The sequence below is a fragment of the Oncorhynchus nerka genome, linkage group LG10 (assembly GCF_034236695.1).
Source record: "Oncorhynchus nerka isolate Pitt River linkage group LG10, Oner_Uvic_2.0, whole genome shotgun sequence".
Taxonomy (NCBI): Eukaryota; Metazoa; Chordata; class Actinopteri; order Salmoniformes; family Salmonidae; genus Oncorhynchus; species Oncorhynchus nerka.
The window spans coordinates 202,818-219,569 of NC_088405.1; the positions used below are offsets into that span (position 1 = coordinate 202,818).

General features: G+C 44.6%; 1 protein-coding gene across 1 annotated transcript; it reads left to right on the forward strand.

The window, feature by feature from the left end:
- The first annotated feature begins 5,447 nt into the window (after positions 1 to 5,447).
- Positions 5,448 to 8,681, forward strand: LOC115128153 (hematopoietically-expressed homeobox protein hhex). The gene is made up of 4 exons (XM_065022891.1): positions 5,448 to 5,940; positions 7,507 to 7,685; positions 7,909 to 7,959; positions 8,200 to 8,681. The coding sequence occupies exons 1-4, from the start codon at positions 5,586 to 5,588 to the stop codon at positions 8,461 to 8,463; spliced, it is 849 nt and encodes a 282-aa protein (XP_064878963.1). The 5' UTR covers positions 5,448 to 5,585; the 3' UTR covers positions 8,464 to 8,681.
- Positions 8,682 to 16,752: the final 8,071 nt, after the last annotated feature.

Sequence of the window (16,752 nt, forward strand, 5' to 3'; positions counted from 1 at the left end):
AATAAAATTAGATTTGATTAGATTTTTAATTATAGATACAGTTCATATGGGTTTAATACCAATTTTCTGTATAAACAGCCTCTACAATATAGCCTCTTCAGTATCACCAGCGAAGCACCATCACACCTCCTCCTCCATGCTTCACGGTGGGAACCACACATGCAGAGATCATCCGTTCACCTACTCTGTGTCTCACAAAGACATCACACCTCCTCCATGCTTCACGGTGGGAACCACACATGCGGAGATCATCCGTTCACCTACTCTGTGTCTCACAAAGACATCACACCTCCTCCATGCTTCACGGTGGGAACCACACATGCAGAGATCATCCGTTCACCTACTCTGTGTCTCACAAAGACATCACACCTCCTCCTCCATGCTTCACGGTGGGAACCATACATGCGGAGATCATCCGTTCACCTACTCTGTGCCTCACAAAGACATCACACCTCCTCCTCCATGCTTCACGGTGGGAACCACACATGCGGAGATCATCCGTTCACCTACTCTGTGCCTCACAAAGACATCACACCTCCTCCTCCATGCTTCACGGTGGGAACCACACATGCGGAGATCATCCGTTCACCTACTCTGTGTCTCACAAAGACACTGCAGTTGGATGCAAAAATCACACATTTGAACTCATCAGACCAAAGGACAGATTTACATTTACATTTAAGTCATTTAGCAGACGCTCTTATCCAGAGCGACTTACCACCGGTCTAATGTCTATTGCTCGTGTTTCTTGGCCCAAGCAAGTCTCTTCTTCTTATTGGTTTCCTTTAGTGGTGGTTTCTTTGCAGCAATTCAACGATGAAGGTCTGATCCACGCAGTCTCCTCTGAACAGTCGATGTTGAGATGCGTCTGTTACTTGAACTCTGTGAAGCATTCATTTGGGCTGTAATCTTAGGTGCAGTTAATCTCTAATGAATTTATCCTCTGCAGCAGAGGTAACTCTGGGTCTTCCGTTCCTGTGGCGGTCCTCATGAGAGCCAGTTTCATCAAAGCGCTTGATGGTTTTTGCGACTGCACTTGAAGAAACTTTAAATGCTCTTGAAATCTTCCCGATTGACTGACTTTCATGTCTTAAAATCATGATAGACGTTGTTTCTCTTGCTTATTTGATCTGTTCTTGCCATAATATGGACTTGGTCTTTACCAAATAGGGCTATCTTCTGTATACCACCCCTACCTTGTCACAACACAACTGATTGGCTCAAACTCATTAAGAAGGAAAGAAATTCCACAAATGAACTTTTACCAAGGCACACCTGTTAATTGAAATGCATTCCAGGTGACTACCTCATTAAGCTGGTTGAGATAATGCTAAGAGTGTGCAAAGCTGTCATCAAGAAAAAGTGTGGCTACTTTGAAGAATCTTAAATATAAAGTATATTTTGATTTGTGTAACACTTTCTTGGTTTACTACATGATTGCATGTGTGTTATTTTATAGTTTTGATGTCTTCACTGTTATTCTACAATGTAGAAAGTAAGTCGCTCTGGATAAGAGCGTCTGCTAAATGACTTAAATGTAAATGTAATGTAAATGTAATGTAATGTAAATGTAATGTAAATGTAGAAAATAGTACAAAATAAAAAACATGAATGAGAAGGCATGTCCAAACTTTGGACTGGTACTGTATGTTTTTTAAAAGGCAGTAAATGAGGCTGAATGAACTGTTTCTCTGCAAGACAAGGCTCCGCTGACAACCAGGTGTAGCAGTGGTAAGGAGTCACTCCATGGTGCTGAAAAGAAAGCTCTGCTGTTGGGACATCTTTATGTAGGTCCTAACAGTTTGTCACCGTTATATAGTGCAATTAATGTATTGTTTCGTGTTGTGATGTGTAGTGGCTTTGCTGGCATGCATAAAATCTTTTTTGAGTTTGCCATACCAAGATTTACATGCTTAATATCGCCACTGATTCTAGTATTCTAATTCCTAATTCTATGGAAAATACTGTATCTTGAAAACCGGAAACATCCGCTTTCAGCCGCTCCCCCTGGTGAGATTTTGGTTGGCTGAGCCATATTAGAAAAGGAGGAGATAAGAATCCCAGCAGGAAATGAATAGAGGAACATATATAACGCTCCGCCCCGCAGACTGTCGACCAATCACGTTCCGGTTATCAGCGGTTGCTAAGCTAATCGTCAAGCAATCCCTTGTAAAGGTCTGGGTATGACTCCAGAAACGTCCCTATATTCCTCGAAAGTACTTAATGTCATGATTTCAACGCTTTACGATATTGCAGAGGACAAGTTAAGTTTTAGATAACTGTAATATAAAGCGCCAAACAAATTAAATGTATTATTATTATTATCTCAAATACTGGATAATATTTAATATGTTGAGTTTCTTGTTCACATAATTGGTGCTCAGGTTGGATTTTTGTTCTAGCGCCCAATTGACTCCTTGAATGAGAGAGGAGTTTAAAGGAGAGATCAGTTTTAAAACTTCAACTTTTTCTCTCATTTGCATGGCAAAAATGTGTGTAGAATTGCAGGAAATTAGCTTTTAAAACTACATACATTTCTCAACACCATCGAGATGGGGGGCCTTTTCTAAAATCCCTTATCACGGCCACCATATCAGCCCCTTTTTGATCTGGTTTTGGTTTGTTCTGATTTGAGGTTGTTTGTTCACGTGACATTTTGTGAAAATTCTGGATCCGAAGTCCACGCCCCTTTCGTCGGTGATTGGTCAACAGTACTACTCCTAGTAGGAGTGGGAACATGACATGTTTGTTGTTTGTCATTCAATAAGAGATGCACAGTTTTTACCCTTCAGAAATAAAAAACTAGTCTGCTCTGTATATCTATCTTCCTGTAGATGGCAGCAATGATGCTCCTTCTGTTTAGGTGGTCCATAAATCACACAGGCAGGCGGCACTCAATGGGGAAAAGTGAAACCATTGTTTTTAATCTAACCTTTATTTACCTTTATTTAACTAGGCAAGTCAGTTAAGAAAAAATATTATTCACAATGACGGCCTACCGGGGAATAGTGGGTTAACTGCTTTGTTCAGGGGCAAAACGACAGATTTTTACCTTGTCAACACGGGGGATTCAATCTAGCAACCTTTCGGTTACTAGTCCAACGCTCTAACCACTAGGCAGCATAAATCAGGTCGCAAACCATGAGCATTTTAATTGTTGTCGAATAATCTATGATGTTACTTGGTAACCTGGGGGCAGATAAACTGTAATTACATGTAGGTAGCCTAATCACCATAATGAGTCCTTCATTTCAACACTATGAACCTAATCAGGTGATAACAGGCGCTGAAGACCCCGTTTGTATAATTAGTTGAAAACGAATATCCATCTGTGACACAACAGATTATGGTCCTAAAGCCTGTGGCTACACCCTCTTACTTTCTCTCACAGTAGACTGGATAAAGTAGCCTAGACGGCCTATGGATATTCATGGGATTAGCTTTAATAATATACCACATATTTAGAATAGATACAGTTGGGTGTTTGATGATAATTGATTTGATTAAAAACCGTTTTTATGAATTGACTCCATTAAATTCAAAAACATCTCTAAAATCGGCCTTGTGTCGCCAACAACGTCGGTGCGGCTCGACGACATTAGACAGCGATGACCACCCACCCTGCTCTCTGTAACTATCAGCTGTTGTCGGAACAGAAGTCCGGACGCCACTCCGATCAATTCACTGCAATCATTGTCAAAGTCCAAATATTAGCCATCCTAGTGATTTGACTTTCATGTGAGGCTATATGTCTCAGCTTCTCTCATATCAGTGTTTATTCTTCGGGTCTCTTTTATCTAAATTACGACGTTAGAAAGTTTTCTTTAGTAGAGTGACTCGCTTGTAGAAAAATCGAATCGGCTAATCAGTGGAACTATTGTCAATGGGATTTCAGCTTTGCGGCACAATTTTGCATCAAGACAAAGAAAAATAACTGTTAAAAGAGCTGAAAAGAGCCGAGTTACAAAATTGCACCTTCAGTGAATATAGAATACACCCAAATAGGCTGCGAAATATTACACAAATGTTCAACGTGTAGGCTAGGGCCTGCTCGTAGTCATGGACTCTGTTTTAAACTGGAGAGAGCACAGATGACTTATTATTGATCAAACTGAAACATTAGAGAAGTTATAACGGAATGTATTCATTACTGTTTAACAAAGAAGAGGAAACGATGCGGGAATAATCCGATAGAGCCCCTACTCGGTTAGCTATTTAAAACCACTAACATTCATAATAGACCCACAACACACAGCACTGTTATACTGACGGGCTACTATAGTGTCTCTCTATTGGCTCACTGATACAGGAATCAGCCTCAGGATCATTGCAATCATCCACATCATGAGTTAATCACCTGTCACAGATACAGTTGTATTTTACAATCTGTTGTTGCCGTTTAAATCTGAAGTAATATTCTGTGATAATGTACTCCAAATATCCGAATGATTCAGGCCATTATAATTTACTTTTTACAGATTAGAAGTTTTTTTTTCTACGTTTTATGCACATGGAAAACCACGTGTATAGCCTGTTCTATTGAATCTGGAAAACCACGTGTATAGCCTGTTCTATTGAATCTGGAAAACCACGTGTATAGCCTGTTCTATTGAATCTGGAAAACCACGTGAATAGCCTGTTCTATTGAATCTGGAAAACCACGTGTATAGCCTGTTCTATTGAATCTGGAAAACCACGTGTATAGCCTGTTCTATTGAATCTGGAAAACCACTGAATAGCCTGTTCTATTTAATCTGGAAAACCACGTGAATAGCCTGTTCTATTGAATCTGGAAAACCACGTGAATAGCCTTATTCTATTGAATCTGGAAAACCACGTGTATAGCCTGTTCTATTGAATCTGGAAAACCATGTGAATAGCCTGTTCTATTGAATCTGGAAAACCACGTGTATAGCCTGTTCTATTGAATCTGGAAAACCACGTGAATAGCCTTATTCTATTGAATCTGGAAAACCACGTGTATAGCCTGTTCTATTGAATCTGGAAAACCACGTGTATAGCCTTATTCTATTGAATCTGGAAAACCACGTGTATAGCCTGTTCTATTGAATCTGGAAAACCACATGAATGACCTTATTCTATTGAATCTGGAAAACCACGTGAATAGCCTGTTCTATTTAATATGGAAAACCACGTGCCTATTGAATCACTTATAAAGAAATGTCTTTTTAACATGTGCCACATCTCCTGAGATGTTCATACCATCTTTCTTTCTTTAACAGATAACACGTAAAGGCCTATTTTATGAATGAACATAGGCTCTTATAGGTAAGATAAAGGATAGCCTAATGATTGGATATTATTGAATTATAAAGTGTATTTGCCGAGGGGACCAATCGCAGTGTGTGTGTGTACCTGCAGGAAGTGGCCTGCTCCGTTATCTCCTCCCTCTAATGCTGAGATATGAAGTAGCTTTAACTGAGGTCACACTCACCAGCCAACTCATGGAGAGAGAGAGAGAGAGGCGCCTATAGGTTTCCTACACTTTCCTACACTTCTTCCTTTGACAGCAGAAAATAATATAGTTGAATAGAGATATTATTCAGTACCAACACAGTGTGATCATGCAGTACCAACACAGTGCGCCTTCAGCCATGGGTGTTCCTCTTTACGCGCCGACCCCTATCCAGCCCGTCCACCCAACTCCTTTCTACATCGAAGACATCCTGGGGAGAAATGAGACCCTGACCCAGTCTTCAGCGGTGGTCTCCACGCCAAATCTACCGTCACCCAATTCATCCTTCACCAGTTTGGTCTCTCCGTACCGGACCCCCATCTATGAACCGACACCGATCCACCCTGCGTTCTCTCACCACGCTGCGCTCACCGCCACGTATGCCTCCGGGGCTTTCGCTAATTCACTGTATCCATTCCACCGCTCTATGGGGGACTATACTCTGATCAGGCACGACCCGCTTGGTGAGTTCAACTCATATCAATCTCTTACCTGTTTGGATGTTTTTCTGCTGAAATTCGTTAAAGATACTTTAATGTTGACAACTACTATACGTCTGTAATAACCTATGTACAATGTGTCGGCGAAAGGAGATTAAAAGTTTGTGCGTGTACTTGATTTTGAAACTAGATTCTCATATTCTGCGTGCTGCAGGTTTCCTTCCTAAAGTGGTAGTATGTTTTAGAGGTAAAAATGTGTAAGCATTATATGATGCTTGAACATAGTTTATTTACTTCAGGCATAATTTACCTAAATACATTAAGTTATCTGTTTCATTTGCTAATTGTTAAAGTGTTGGGCCACTTAAATCAACCACCTTGAGTTTTTTGGGGGTGAAAAATCCGTTATTGTTTCAAACATCCGATGTATCCTGCGACTAAAACATGCTCTAAATCACTTGTTATTTCAGCATTAAAGTGTCGCCCTGGGGTGAACTGCCTCTGTTCAGCAAGCCTGACCTTTCCGTTCATACAGGAAGTCTTGAGCTCTCGATAGGAGTAAATCTGCTTTCAGAAGCTGTTGAATGTTTTCCTGGCGGCCTCGAGCAGCCTCTTCCCCGGGAGTCGTGCATGATGCTGATTATTTTATCGACATCCTCAATACAGACACATTCAGGAAACACTCGACTTCTGATAGCCGGGATCCGTTTGTCTGATATTGTTCATTTCCTCTGCGGTGGATTGTGACTTTATGGTTGCTAAAATAATCAAACTGCAAAACATGAAATAGGCCTATGAACTGACGCAATTTAAAATCTTTAGGGTGACTTTTGAAGTTATTTGAATTTCACTATTTCATCCAATTGATTTCATTTATTAAATAATTCAATTCATGCCTATAAGAAAAATATGGGTTTGATCATTGTGCCACAAAACCAAAATATTTTTGGGGTATAACGAATCATATAATTTTTTTTAAAGCGATTATTTATTTTTTGCCTTTTGGAAGATATATATGTATGTGTATGTATATATATGTGTGTGTGTATATACACATATAATATATGTTTTTTTTTAAGGATTTAACTATTGTAATGGTGATTATTATTATTGTATTCTTATGAGGTTATGCTTATAGTTTAATGAGATAAGCTGATTAAAGCATATGTCGATTTTAAAAAAGCATCAATTGCAGTATGTTGATGGAAAGGTCGTTAGTAAAAATGAGAGAAACTGGTGAGGCAAAGCAACAGGAAACACAGGACGGATATTTTGCCATAGTTCTACTCTCTCCACTCTGCTTCAAGTTTCAACTCACGGCCTTCCTTTAAAAACGGAGGTTAAACGGATGCCTGCAAAACACCGACAAAAGAAAGATTATAAACAGTGTAAATATTTGCATAGAATCATTTAGGCCTCTGCTGGAGGAGAAACGAATCAAGTTTAACGAAAACCATTTTGATTTATTTTCACTTTTTTTTGTGGGGGCTACTTTAAAGGTCTAACATTCAGCATATAATTCTGCCCCATTTGTCTAAAACATGTTTTTCAATATTAAATCATTATTTTGTATTTTTTTTGTCTACAAAGGTAAACAACTTCTATGGAGCCCGTTCATTCAGCGTCCACTGCACAAGAGAAAAGGTGGACAAGTCCGATTCTCCAACGACCAGACAATAGAGCTGGAAAAGAAGTTTGAGACACAGAAATATCTTTCACCCCCCGAACGAAAACGACTGGCTAAAATGTTGCAACTGAGTGAACGACAGGTCAGCAGTATGTTTTATTAGGTTCCACATCTAGTATCTATTCATGTCTGTTGGATTTTATCCGTTTCATCCGTATCATCAATTACATTCTTCTTCTTTTTTTAAAGACATTTCATTCAACTGATTTCCGCATAGGCATATAGTCTTAGATAAATGATTTGATCTGACACACAATCTAGTAGACTAACATTTTAAAACATTTCTCGTTGACATTGTTTTCCAGGTGAAGACGTGGTTCCAAAATCGAAGAGCCAAGTGGAGGCGACTGAAGCAGGTATGAATAAATTAGGACGGGGTTTAATGTACTTTTCGATTAAAGGTGTCAATTATGAATAGAGAAAAGGCTATTTATATCCAATTTCAAGCTAAAAAAAACAAACATTTATTATAGATTTATTATAGATTTCGTGCTTGAGTAGCCTGTGCGTAACATTCATGCACAATGCCAATGGCATACCCAATGTGAAATGTACGCTGTGGCTGATTGGTCACCGTTGTTGTTATTTCCCCCCAGGAGAACCCTACCGGCAGTAAGACAGATCTGGAGGACGATAGCACCGGGAGAAACTGCGAGGAGGGACCGGAGTCAGGTGTGAGCCTCAGTCCGGGCCGGGACCAGAGATGTAGGGCTACAGAGATGACGCACACTCACAGTCGGTTGCAGTGTTCCACGTCGCCTCTATCACAAGGACAAATAGAGTCAGACATTTCAGACGATACAGACCAAGAGCTGGACATAGAGGATGACATGGAGTTCCCACTAAATCCACCGATATGAAGTCATCAGATCACTGTTTACAGGTCAATCTGGACGTTGTCCCACTGGGTGACTGACGGCCCGGGAAAAGGACCAATAGCCCGTCAGTAAACAAACATTGTTGTAGCATCTTTCTGGGACATAGATTTGTTTTTGTATATAATTACCTGTATATTTTGTGATGTTGTTTTATTGTCATTATGAGTTTTTAAAAAATAAAACATTAATTGAGCAAAAAATGAGCGTCGGAACGGTTAGGCCTACAAACGACATGTTTTACTCTAGGACGTCCATAAGCCTCACTGGACGTGAACGTGAGCATTTCACGGTACTGACATATACAATTTGATTTGAAGATCCCCTCGTACCGGTTAAAAACACGGAAGGACGTATGTGGAAGTAGTTTAGTGACATTTATTTTTTTGTTAAATATTGGTACAAATATTAAAATTACAATCCTGATCTTTCTAGAGGAAAGAGGAAGAGGAAGAGGAATACAAGAGGAATACCTATGTGAGAATGCTGTTCATCGACTACAGCTCGGCATTCAACACCATAGTACCCTCCAAGCTCGTCATCAAGCTCGAGACCCTGGGTCTCGACCACCCCTGTGCAACTGGGTACTGACTTCCTGACGGGCCGCCCCAGGTGGTGAGGGTAGGCAACAACATCTCCTCCCGCTGATCCTCAACACGGGGCCCCACAAGGGTGCGTTCTGAGCCCTCTCCTGTACTCCCTGTTCACCCACGACTGCGTGGCCACGCACGCCTCCAACTCAATCATCAAGTTTGCGGACGACACAACAGTGGTAGGCTTGATTACCAACAACGACGAGACGGCCTACAGGGAGGAGGTGAGGGCCTGGAGTGTGGTGTCAGGAAAATAACCTCACACTCAACGTCAACAAAACTAAGGAGATGATTGTGACTTCAGGAAACAGCAGAGGGAACACCCCCTATCACATCGATGGAACAGTAGTGGAGAGGGTAGCAAGTTTTAAGTTCCTCGGCATACACATCACAGACAAACTGAATTGGTCCACTCACACTGACAGCGTCGTGAAGAAGGCGCAGCAGCGCCTCTTCAACCTCAGGAGGCTGAAGAAATTCGGCTTGTCACCAAAAGCACTCACGAACTTCTACAGATGCACAATCGAGAGCATCCTGGCGGGCTGTATCACCGCCTGGTACGGCAACTGCTCCGCCCTCAACCGTAAGGCTCTCCAGAGGGTAGTGAGGTCTGCACAACGCATCACCGGGGGCAAACTACCTGCCCTCCAGGACACCTACACCACCCGATGTTACAGGAAGGCCATAAAGATCATCAAGGACATCAACCACCCGAACCACTGCCTGTTCACCCCGCTATCATCCAGAAGGCGAGGTCAGTACAGGTGCATCAAAGCTGGGACTGAGAGACTGAAAACAGCTTCTATCTCAAGGCTATCAGACTGTTAAACAGCCACCATTGAGTGGCTGCTGCCAACACACTGTCATTGACACTGACCCAACTCCAGCCACTTTAATAATGGGAATTGATGGGAAATGATGTAAATATATCACTAGCCACTTTAAACAATGCTACCTTATATAATGTTACTTACCCTACATTATTCATCTCATATGCATACGTATATACTGTACTCTACATCATCGACTGCATCCTTATGTAATACATGTATCACTAGCCACTTTAACTATGCCACTTTGTTTACTTTGTCTACATACTCATCTCATATGTATATACTGTACTCGATACCATCTACTGTATGCTGCTCTGTACCATCACTCACTCATATATCCTTATGTACATATTCTTTATCCCCTAACACTGTGTATAAGACAGTAGTTTTAGAATTGTTAGTTAGATTACTTGTTGGTTATCACTGCATTGTCGGAACTAGAAGCACAAGCATTTCGCTACACTCGCATTAACATCTGCTAACCATGTGTATGTGACAAATAAAATTTGATTTGATTTGATTTGATTTGATTTCTTATACCTCTCAGATATAGGACAGACACTTTAAAACAAACTTCCTTTTGATGCATTTTTTTGTTGTTGGCTAAATCAAAAAGCTAAATCTTTCTTGGTATGACCATCTTAACAACAATTCCACATGTTAGGTTAGTAGAACCCTTTTGAAATACACTCTTAATTAAACTAACGATATCTGGGTTGCGTCTCAATATACCACATCCGCGGGTTTTGGCGCTGGTTTTGGGTTTTGTAGATGGGATGCAGTTTATGTCAGAATTGACCATAATTGACTTTTGCGTAGCAGGTGTGTTTGTCAGACCATTATGTGACGTCCCGAAAATCTGTCTTCTCAGGAAAATGTCTCCAGAGTCTAAACAGTTTTGTTTTGATCTACCACGCCCACAAGACTGTCTGAAGGGACCCAGTACTGACTGTCTGAAGGGAACCCAGTACTGACTGTCTGAAGGGAACCCAGACCTGACTGTCTGAAGGGAACCCAGTACTGACTGTCTGAAGGGAACCCAGACCTGACTGTCTGAAGGGAACTCAGTACTGACTGTCTGAAGGGAACCCAGACCTGACTGTCTGAAGGGAACCCAGACCTGACTGTCTGAAGGGAACCCAGACCTGACTGTCTGAAGGGAACCCAGTACTGACTGTCTGAAGGTAACCCAGTACTGACTGTCTGAAGGTAACCCAGTACTGACTGTCTGAAGGGAACCCAGACCTGACTGTCTGAAGGGAACCAGACCTGACTGTCTGAAGGGAACCCAGTACTGACTGTCTGAAGGGAACCCAGACCTGACTGTCTGAAGGGAACCCAGTACTGACTGTCTGAAGGGAACCCAGACCTGACTGTCTGAAGGGAACCCAGACCTGACTGTCTGAAGGGAACCAGACCTGACTGTCTGAAGGGAACTCAGACCTGACTGTCTGAAGGTAACCCAGTACTGACTGTCTGAAGGGAACCAGACCTGACTGTCTGAAGGGAACCCAGTACTGACTGTCTGAAGGTAACTCAGTACTGACTGTCTGAAGGGAACCAGACCTGACTGTCTGAAGGGAACCCAGACCTGACTGTCTGAAGGGAACTCAGTACTGACTGTCTGAAGGTAACTCAGTACTGACTGTCTGAAGGGAACCAGACCTGACTGTCTGAAGGTAACTCAGTACTGGGCCAGGGGAAATGACTGTCTGAAGGGAACTCAGTACTGACTGTCTGAAGGTAACTCAGTACTGACTGTCTGAAGGTAACTCAGTACTGGGCCAGGGGGAAATGTCTGTCTGAAGGGAACTCAGTACTGACTGTCTGAAGGTAACCAGACCTGACTGTCTGAAGGTAACTCAGTACTGGGCCAGGGGAAATGACTGTCTGAAGGTAACTCAGTACTGGGCCAGGGGGAAATGACTGTCTGAAGGTAACTCAGTACTGGGCCAGGGGAAATGACTGTCTGAAGGTAACTCAGTACTGGGCCAGGGGAACTGACTGTCTGAAGGTAACTCAGTACTGGGCCAGGGGGAAATGACTGTCTGAAAGTAACTCAGTACTGGGCCAGGGGAAATGACTGTCTGAAGGTAACTCAGTACTGGGCCAGGGGAACTGACTGTCTGAAGGTAACTCAGTACTGGGCCAGGGGAAATGACTGTCTGAAGGTAACTACAGTACTGGGAAGGTAACCAGGGGAAATGACTGTCTGAAGGTAACTCAGTACTGGGCCAGGGGGAATGACTGTCTGAAGGTAACTCAGTACTGGGCCAGGGGAAATGACTGTCTGAAGGTAACTCAGTACTGGGCCAGGGGAAATGACTGTCTGAAGGTAACTCAGTACTGGGCCAGGGAAATGACTGTCTGAAGGTAACTCAGTACTGGGCCAGGGGAAATGACTGTCTGAAGGTAACTCAGTACTGGGCCAGGGGAAATGACTGTCTGAAGGTAACTCAGTACTGGGCCAGGGGAAATGACTGTCTGAAGGTAACTCAGTACTGGGCCAGGGGAAATGACTGTCTGAAGGTAACTCAGTACTGGGCCAGGGAAATGACTGTCTGAAGGTAACTCAGTACTGGGCAGGGGAAATGACTGTCTGAAGGTAACTCAGTACTGGGCCAGGGGAAATGACTGTCTGAAGGTAACTCAGTACTGGGCCAGGGGAAATGACTGTCTGAAGGTAACTCAGTACTGGGCCAGGGAAATGACTGTCTGAAGGTAACTCAGTACTGGGCCAGGGAAATGACTGTCTGAAGGTAACTCAGTACTGGGCCAGGGAAATGACTGTCTGAAGGTAACTCAGTACTGGGCCAGGGGAAAATGACTGTCTGAAGGAACTCAGTACTGGGCCAGGGGAAATGACTGTCTGAAGGTAACTCAGTACTGGGCCAGGGGGAACTGACTGTCTGAAGGTAACTCAGTACTGGGCCAGGGGAAATGACTGTCTGAAGGTAACTCAGTACTGGGCCAGGGGGAAATGACTGTCTGAAGGTAACTCAGTACTGGGCCAGGGGAAATGACTGTCTGAAGGTAACTCAGTACTGGGCCAGGGGGAAATGACTGTCTGAAGGTAACTCAGTACTGGGCCAGGGGAAATGACTGTCTGAAGGTAACTCAGTACTGGGTCAGGGGAAATGACTGTCTGAAGGTAACTCAGTACTGGGCCAGGGGAAATGACTGTCTGAAGGTAACTCAGTACTGGGCCAGGGGAAATGACTGTCTGAAGGTAACTCAGTACTGGGCCAGGGGAAATGACTGTCTGAAGGTAACTCAGTACTGGGCCAGGGGAAATGACTGTCTGAAGGTAACTCAGTACTGGGCCAGGGGAAATGACTGTCTGAAGGTAACTCAGTACTGGGCCAGGGGAAAACTGACTGACTGTCTGAAGGTAACTCAGTACTGGGCCAGGGGAAATGACTGTCTGAAGGTAACTCAGTACTGGGCCAGGGGAAATGACTGTCTGAAGGTAACTCAGTACTGGGCCAGGGGAAATGACTGTCTGAAGGTAACTCAGTACTGGGCCAGGGGGAAATGACTGTCTGAAGGTAACTCAGTACTGGGCCAGGGGAAATGACTGTCTGAAGGTAACTCAGTACTGGGCCAGGGAAATGACTGTCTGAAGGTAACTCAGTACTGGGCCAGGGGAAATGACTGTCTGAAGGTAACTCAGTACTGGGCCAGGGGAAATGACTGTCTGAAGGTAACTCAGTACTGGGCCAGGGGAAATGACTGTCTGAAGGTAACTCAGTACTGGGCCAGGGGAAATGACTGTCTGAAGGTAACTCAGTACTGGGCCAGGGGAAATGACTGTCTGAAGGTAACTCAGTACTGGGCCAGGGGAAATGACTGTCTGAAGGTAACTCAGTACTGGGCCAGGGGGAAATGACTGTCTGAAGGTAACTAACTCAGTACTGGGCCAGGGGCCAAATGACTGTCTGAAGGTAACTCAGTACTGACTGTCTGAAGGTAACTCAGTACTGGGCCAGGGGGAAATGACTGTCTGAAGGTAACTCAGTACTGGGCCAGGGGAAATGACTGTCTGAAGGTAACTCAGTACTGGGCCAGGGGAAATGACTGTCTGAAGGTAACTCAGTACTGGGCCAGGGGAAATGACTGGTGAAGTGAACTCAGTACTGGGCCAGGGGAAATGACTGTCTGAAGGTAACTCAGTACTGGGCCAGGGGAAATGACTGTCTGAAGCTAACTCAGTACTGGGCCAGGGGAAATGACTGTCTGAAGGTAACTCAGTACTGGGCCAGGGGAAATGACTGTCTGAAGGTAACTCAGTACTGGGCCAGGGGGAAATGACTGTCTGAAGGTAACTCAGTACTGGGCCAGGGGGAAATGACTGTCTGAAGGTAACTCAGTACTGGGCCAGGGGAACTGACTGTCTGAAGCTAACTCAGTACTGGGCCAGGGGGAAATGACTGTCTGAAGGGAACCAGTCCTGACTGTCTGAAGGTAACTCAGTACTGGGCCAGGGGGAAATGACTGTATGAAGCTAACTCAGTACTGGGCCAGGGGAAATGACTGGTGAAGTGAACTCAGTACTGGGCCAGGGGGAAATGACTGTCTGAAGGTAACTCAGTACTGGGCCAGGGGGAAATGACTGTCTGAAGGTAACTCAGTACTGGGCCAGGGGGAAATGACTGTCTGAAGGTAACTCAGTACTGGGTCAGGGGGAAATGACTGGTGAAGTGAACTCAGTACTGGGCCAGGGGAACTGACTGTCTGAAGGTAACTCAGTACTGGGTCAGGGGGAATGACTGTCTGAAGGTAACTCAGTACTGGGTCAGGGGAACTGACTGTCTGAAGGTAACTCAGTACTGGGCCAGGGGGAAATGACTGTCTGAAGGTAACTCAGTACTGGGCCAGGGGAAATGACTGTGAAGGTAACTCAGTACTGGGCCAGGGGAAATGACTGTCTGAAGGTAACTCAGTACTGGGCCAGGGGAAATGACTGTCTGAAGGTAACTCAGTACTGGGCCAGGGGAACTGACTGTCTGAAGGTAACTCAGTACTGGGCCAGGGGGAAATGACTGTCTGAAGGTAACTCAGTACTGGGCCAGGGGAAATGACTGTCTGAAGGTAACTCAGTACTGGGCCAGGGGAACTGACTGTCTGAAGGTAACTCAGTACTGGGCCAGGGGAAATGACTGTCTGAAGGTAACTCAGTACTGGGCCAGGGGAAATGACTGTCTGAAGGTAACTCAGTACTGGGCCAGGGGAACTGACTGTCTGAAGGTAACTCAGTACTGGGCCAGGGGGAAATGACTGTCTGAAGGTAACTCAGTACTGGGTCAGGGGGAAATGACTGGCTGAAGGTAACTCAGTACTGGGCCAGGGGGAATGACTGTCTGAAGGTAACTCAGTACTGGGCCAGGGGGAAATGACTGTCTGAAGGTAACTCAGTACTGGGCCAGGGGGAAATGACTGTCTGAAGGTAACTCAGTACTGGGCCAGGGGAAATGACTGTGAAGGTAACTCAGTACTGGGCCAGGGGAAATGACTGTCTGAAGGTAACTCAGTACTGGGCCAGGGGAAATGACTGTCTGAAGGTAACTCAGTACTGGGCCAGGGGAAATGACTGTCTGAAGGTAACTCAGTACTGGGCCAGGGGAAATGACTGTCTGAAGGTAACTCAGTACTGGGCCAGGGGGAAATGACTGTCTGAAGGTAACTCAGTACTGGGCCAGGGGGAAATGACTGTCTGAAGGTAACTCAGTACTGGGCCAGGGGAAATTACTGTCTGAAGGTAACTCAGTACTGGGCCAGGGGAAATGACTGTCTGAAGCTAACTCAGTACTGGGCCAGGGGAAATGACTGTCTGAAGGTAACTCAGTACTGGGCCAGGGGAACTGACTGTCTGAAGGTAACTCAGTACTGGGCCAGGGGGAAATGACTGTCTGAAGGTAACTCAGTACTGGGCCAGGGGAAATGACTGTCTGAAGGTAACTCAGTACTGGGCCAGGGGAACTGACTGTCTGAAGGTAACTCAGTACTGGGCCAGGGGGAAATGACTGTCTGAAGGTAACTCAGTACTGGGCCAGGGGAAATGACTGTCTGAAGGTAACTCAGTACTGGGCCAGGGGAACTGACTGTCTGAAGCTAACTCAGTACTGGGCCAGGGGAAATGACTGTCTGAAGGTAACTCAGTACTGACTGTCTGAAGGTAACTCAGTACTGGGCCAGGGGGAAATGACTGTCTGAAGGTAACTCAGTACTGGGCCAGGGGGAAATGACTGTCTGAAGGTAACTCAGTACTGGGCCAGGGGGAAATGACTGTCTGAAGGTAACTCAGTACTGGGCCAGGGGAAATGACTGGTGAAGTGAACTCAGTACTGGGCCAGGGGAAATGACTGTCTGAAGGTAACTCAGTACTGGGCCAGGGGAAATGACTGTCTGAAGCTAACTCAGTACTGGGCCAGGGGAAATGACTGTCTGAAGGTAACTCAGTACTGGGCCAGGGGAAATGACTGTCTGAAGGTAACTCAGTACTGGGCCAGGGGAAATGACTGTCTGAAGGTAACTCAGTACTGGGCCAGGGGGAAATGACTGTCTGAAGGTAACTCAGTACTGGGCCAGGGGAACTGACTGTCTGAAGCTAACTCAGTACTGGGCCAGGGGGAAATGACTGTCTGAAGGGAACCAGTCCTGACTGTCTGAAGGTAACTCAGTACTGGGCCAGGGGGAAATGACTGTATGAAGCTAACTCAGTACTGGGCCAGGGGAAATGACTGGTGAAGTGAACTCAGTACTGGGCCAGGGGGAAATGACTGTCTGAAGGTAACTCAGTACTGGGCCAGGGGGAAATGACTGTCTGAAGGTAACTCAGTACTGGGCCA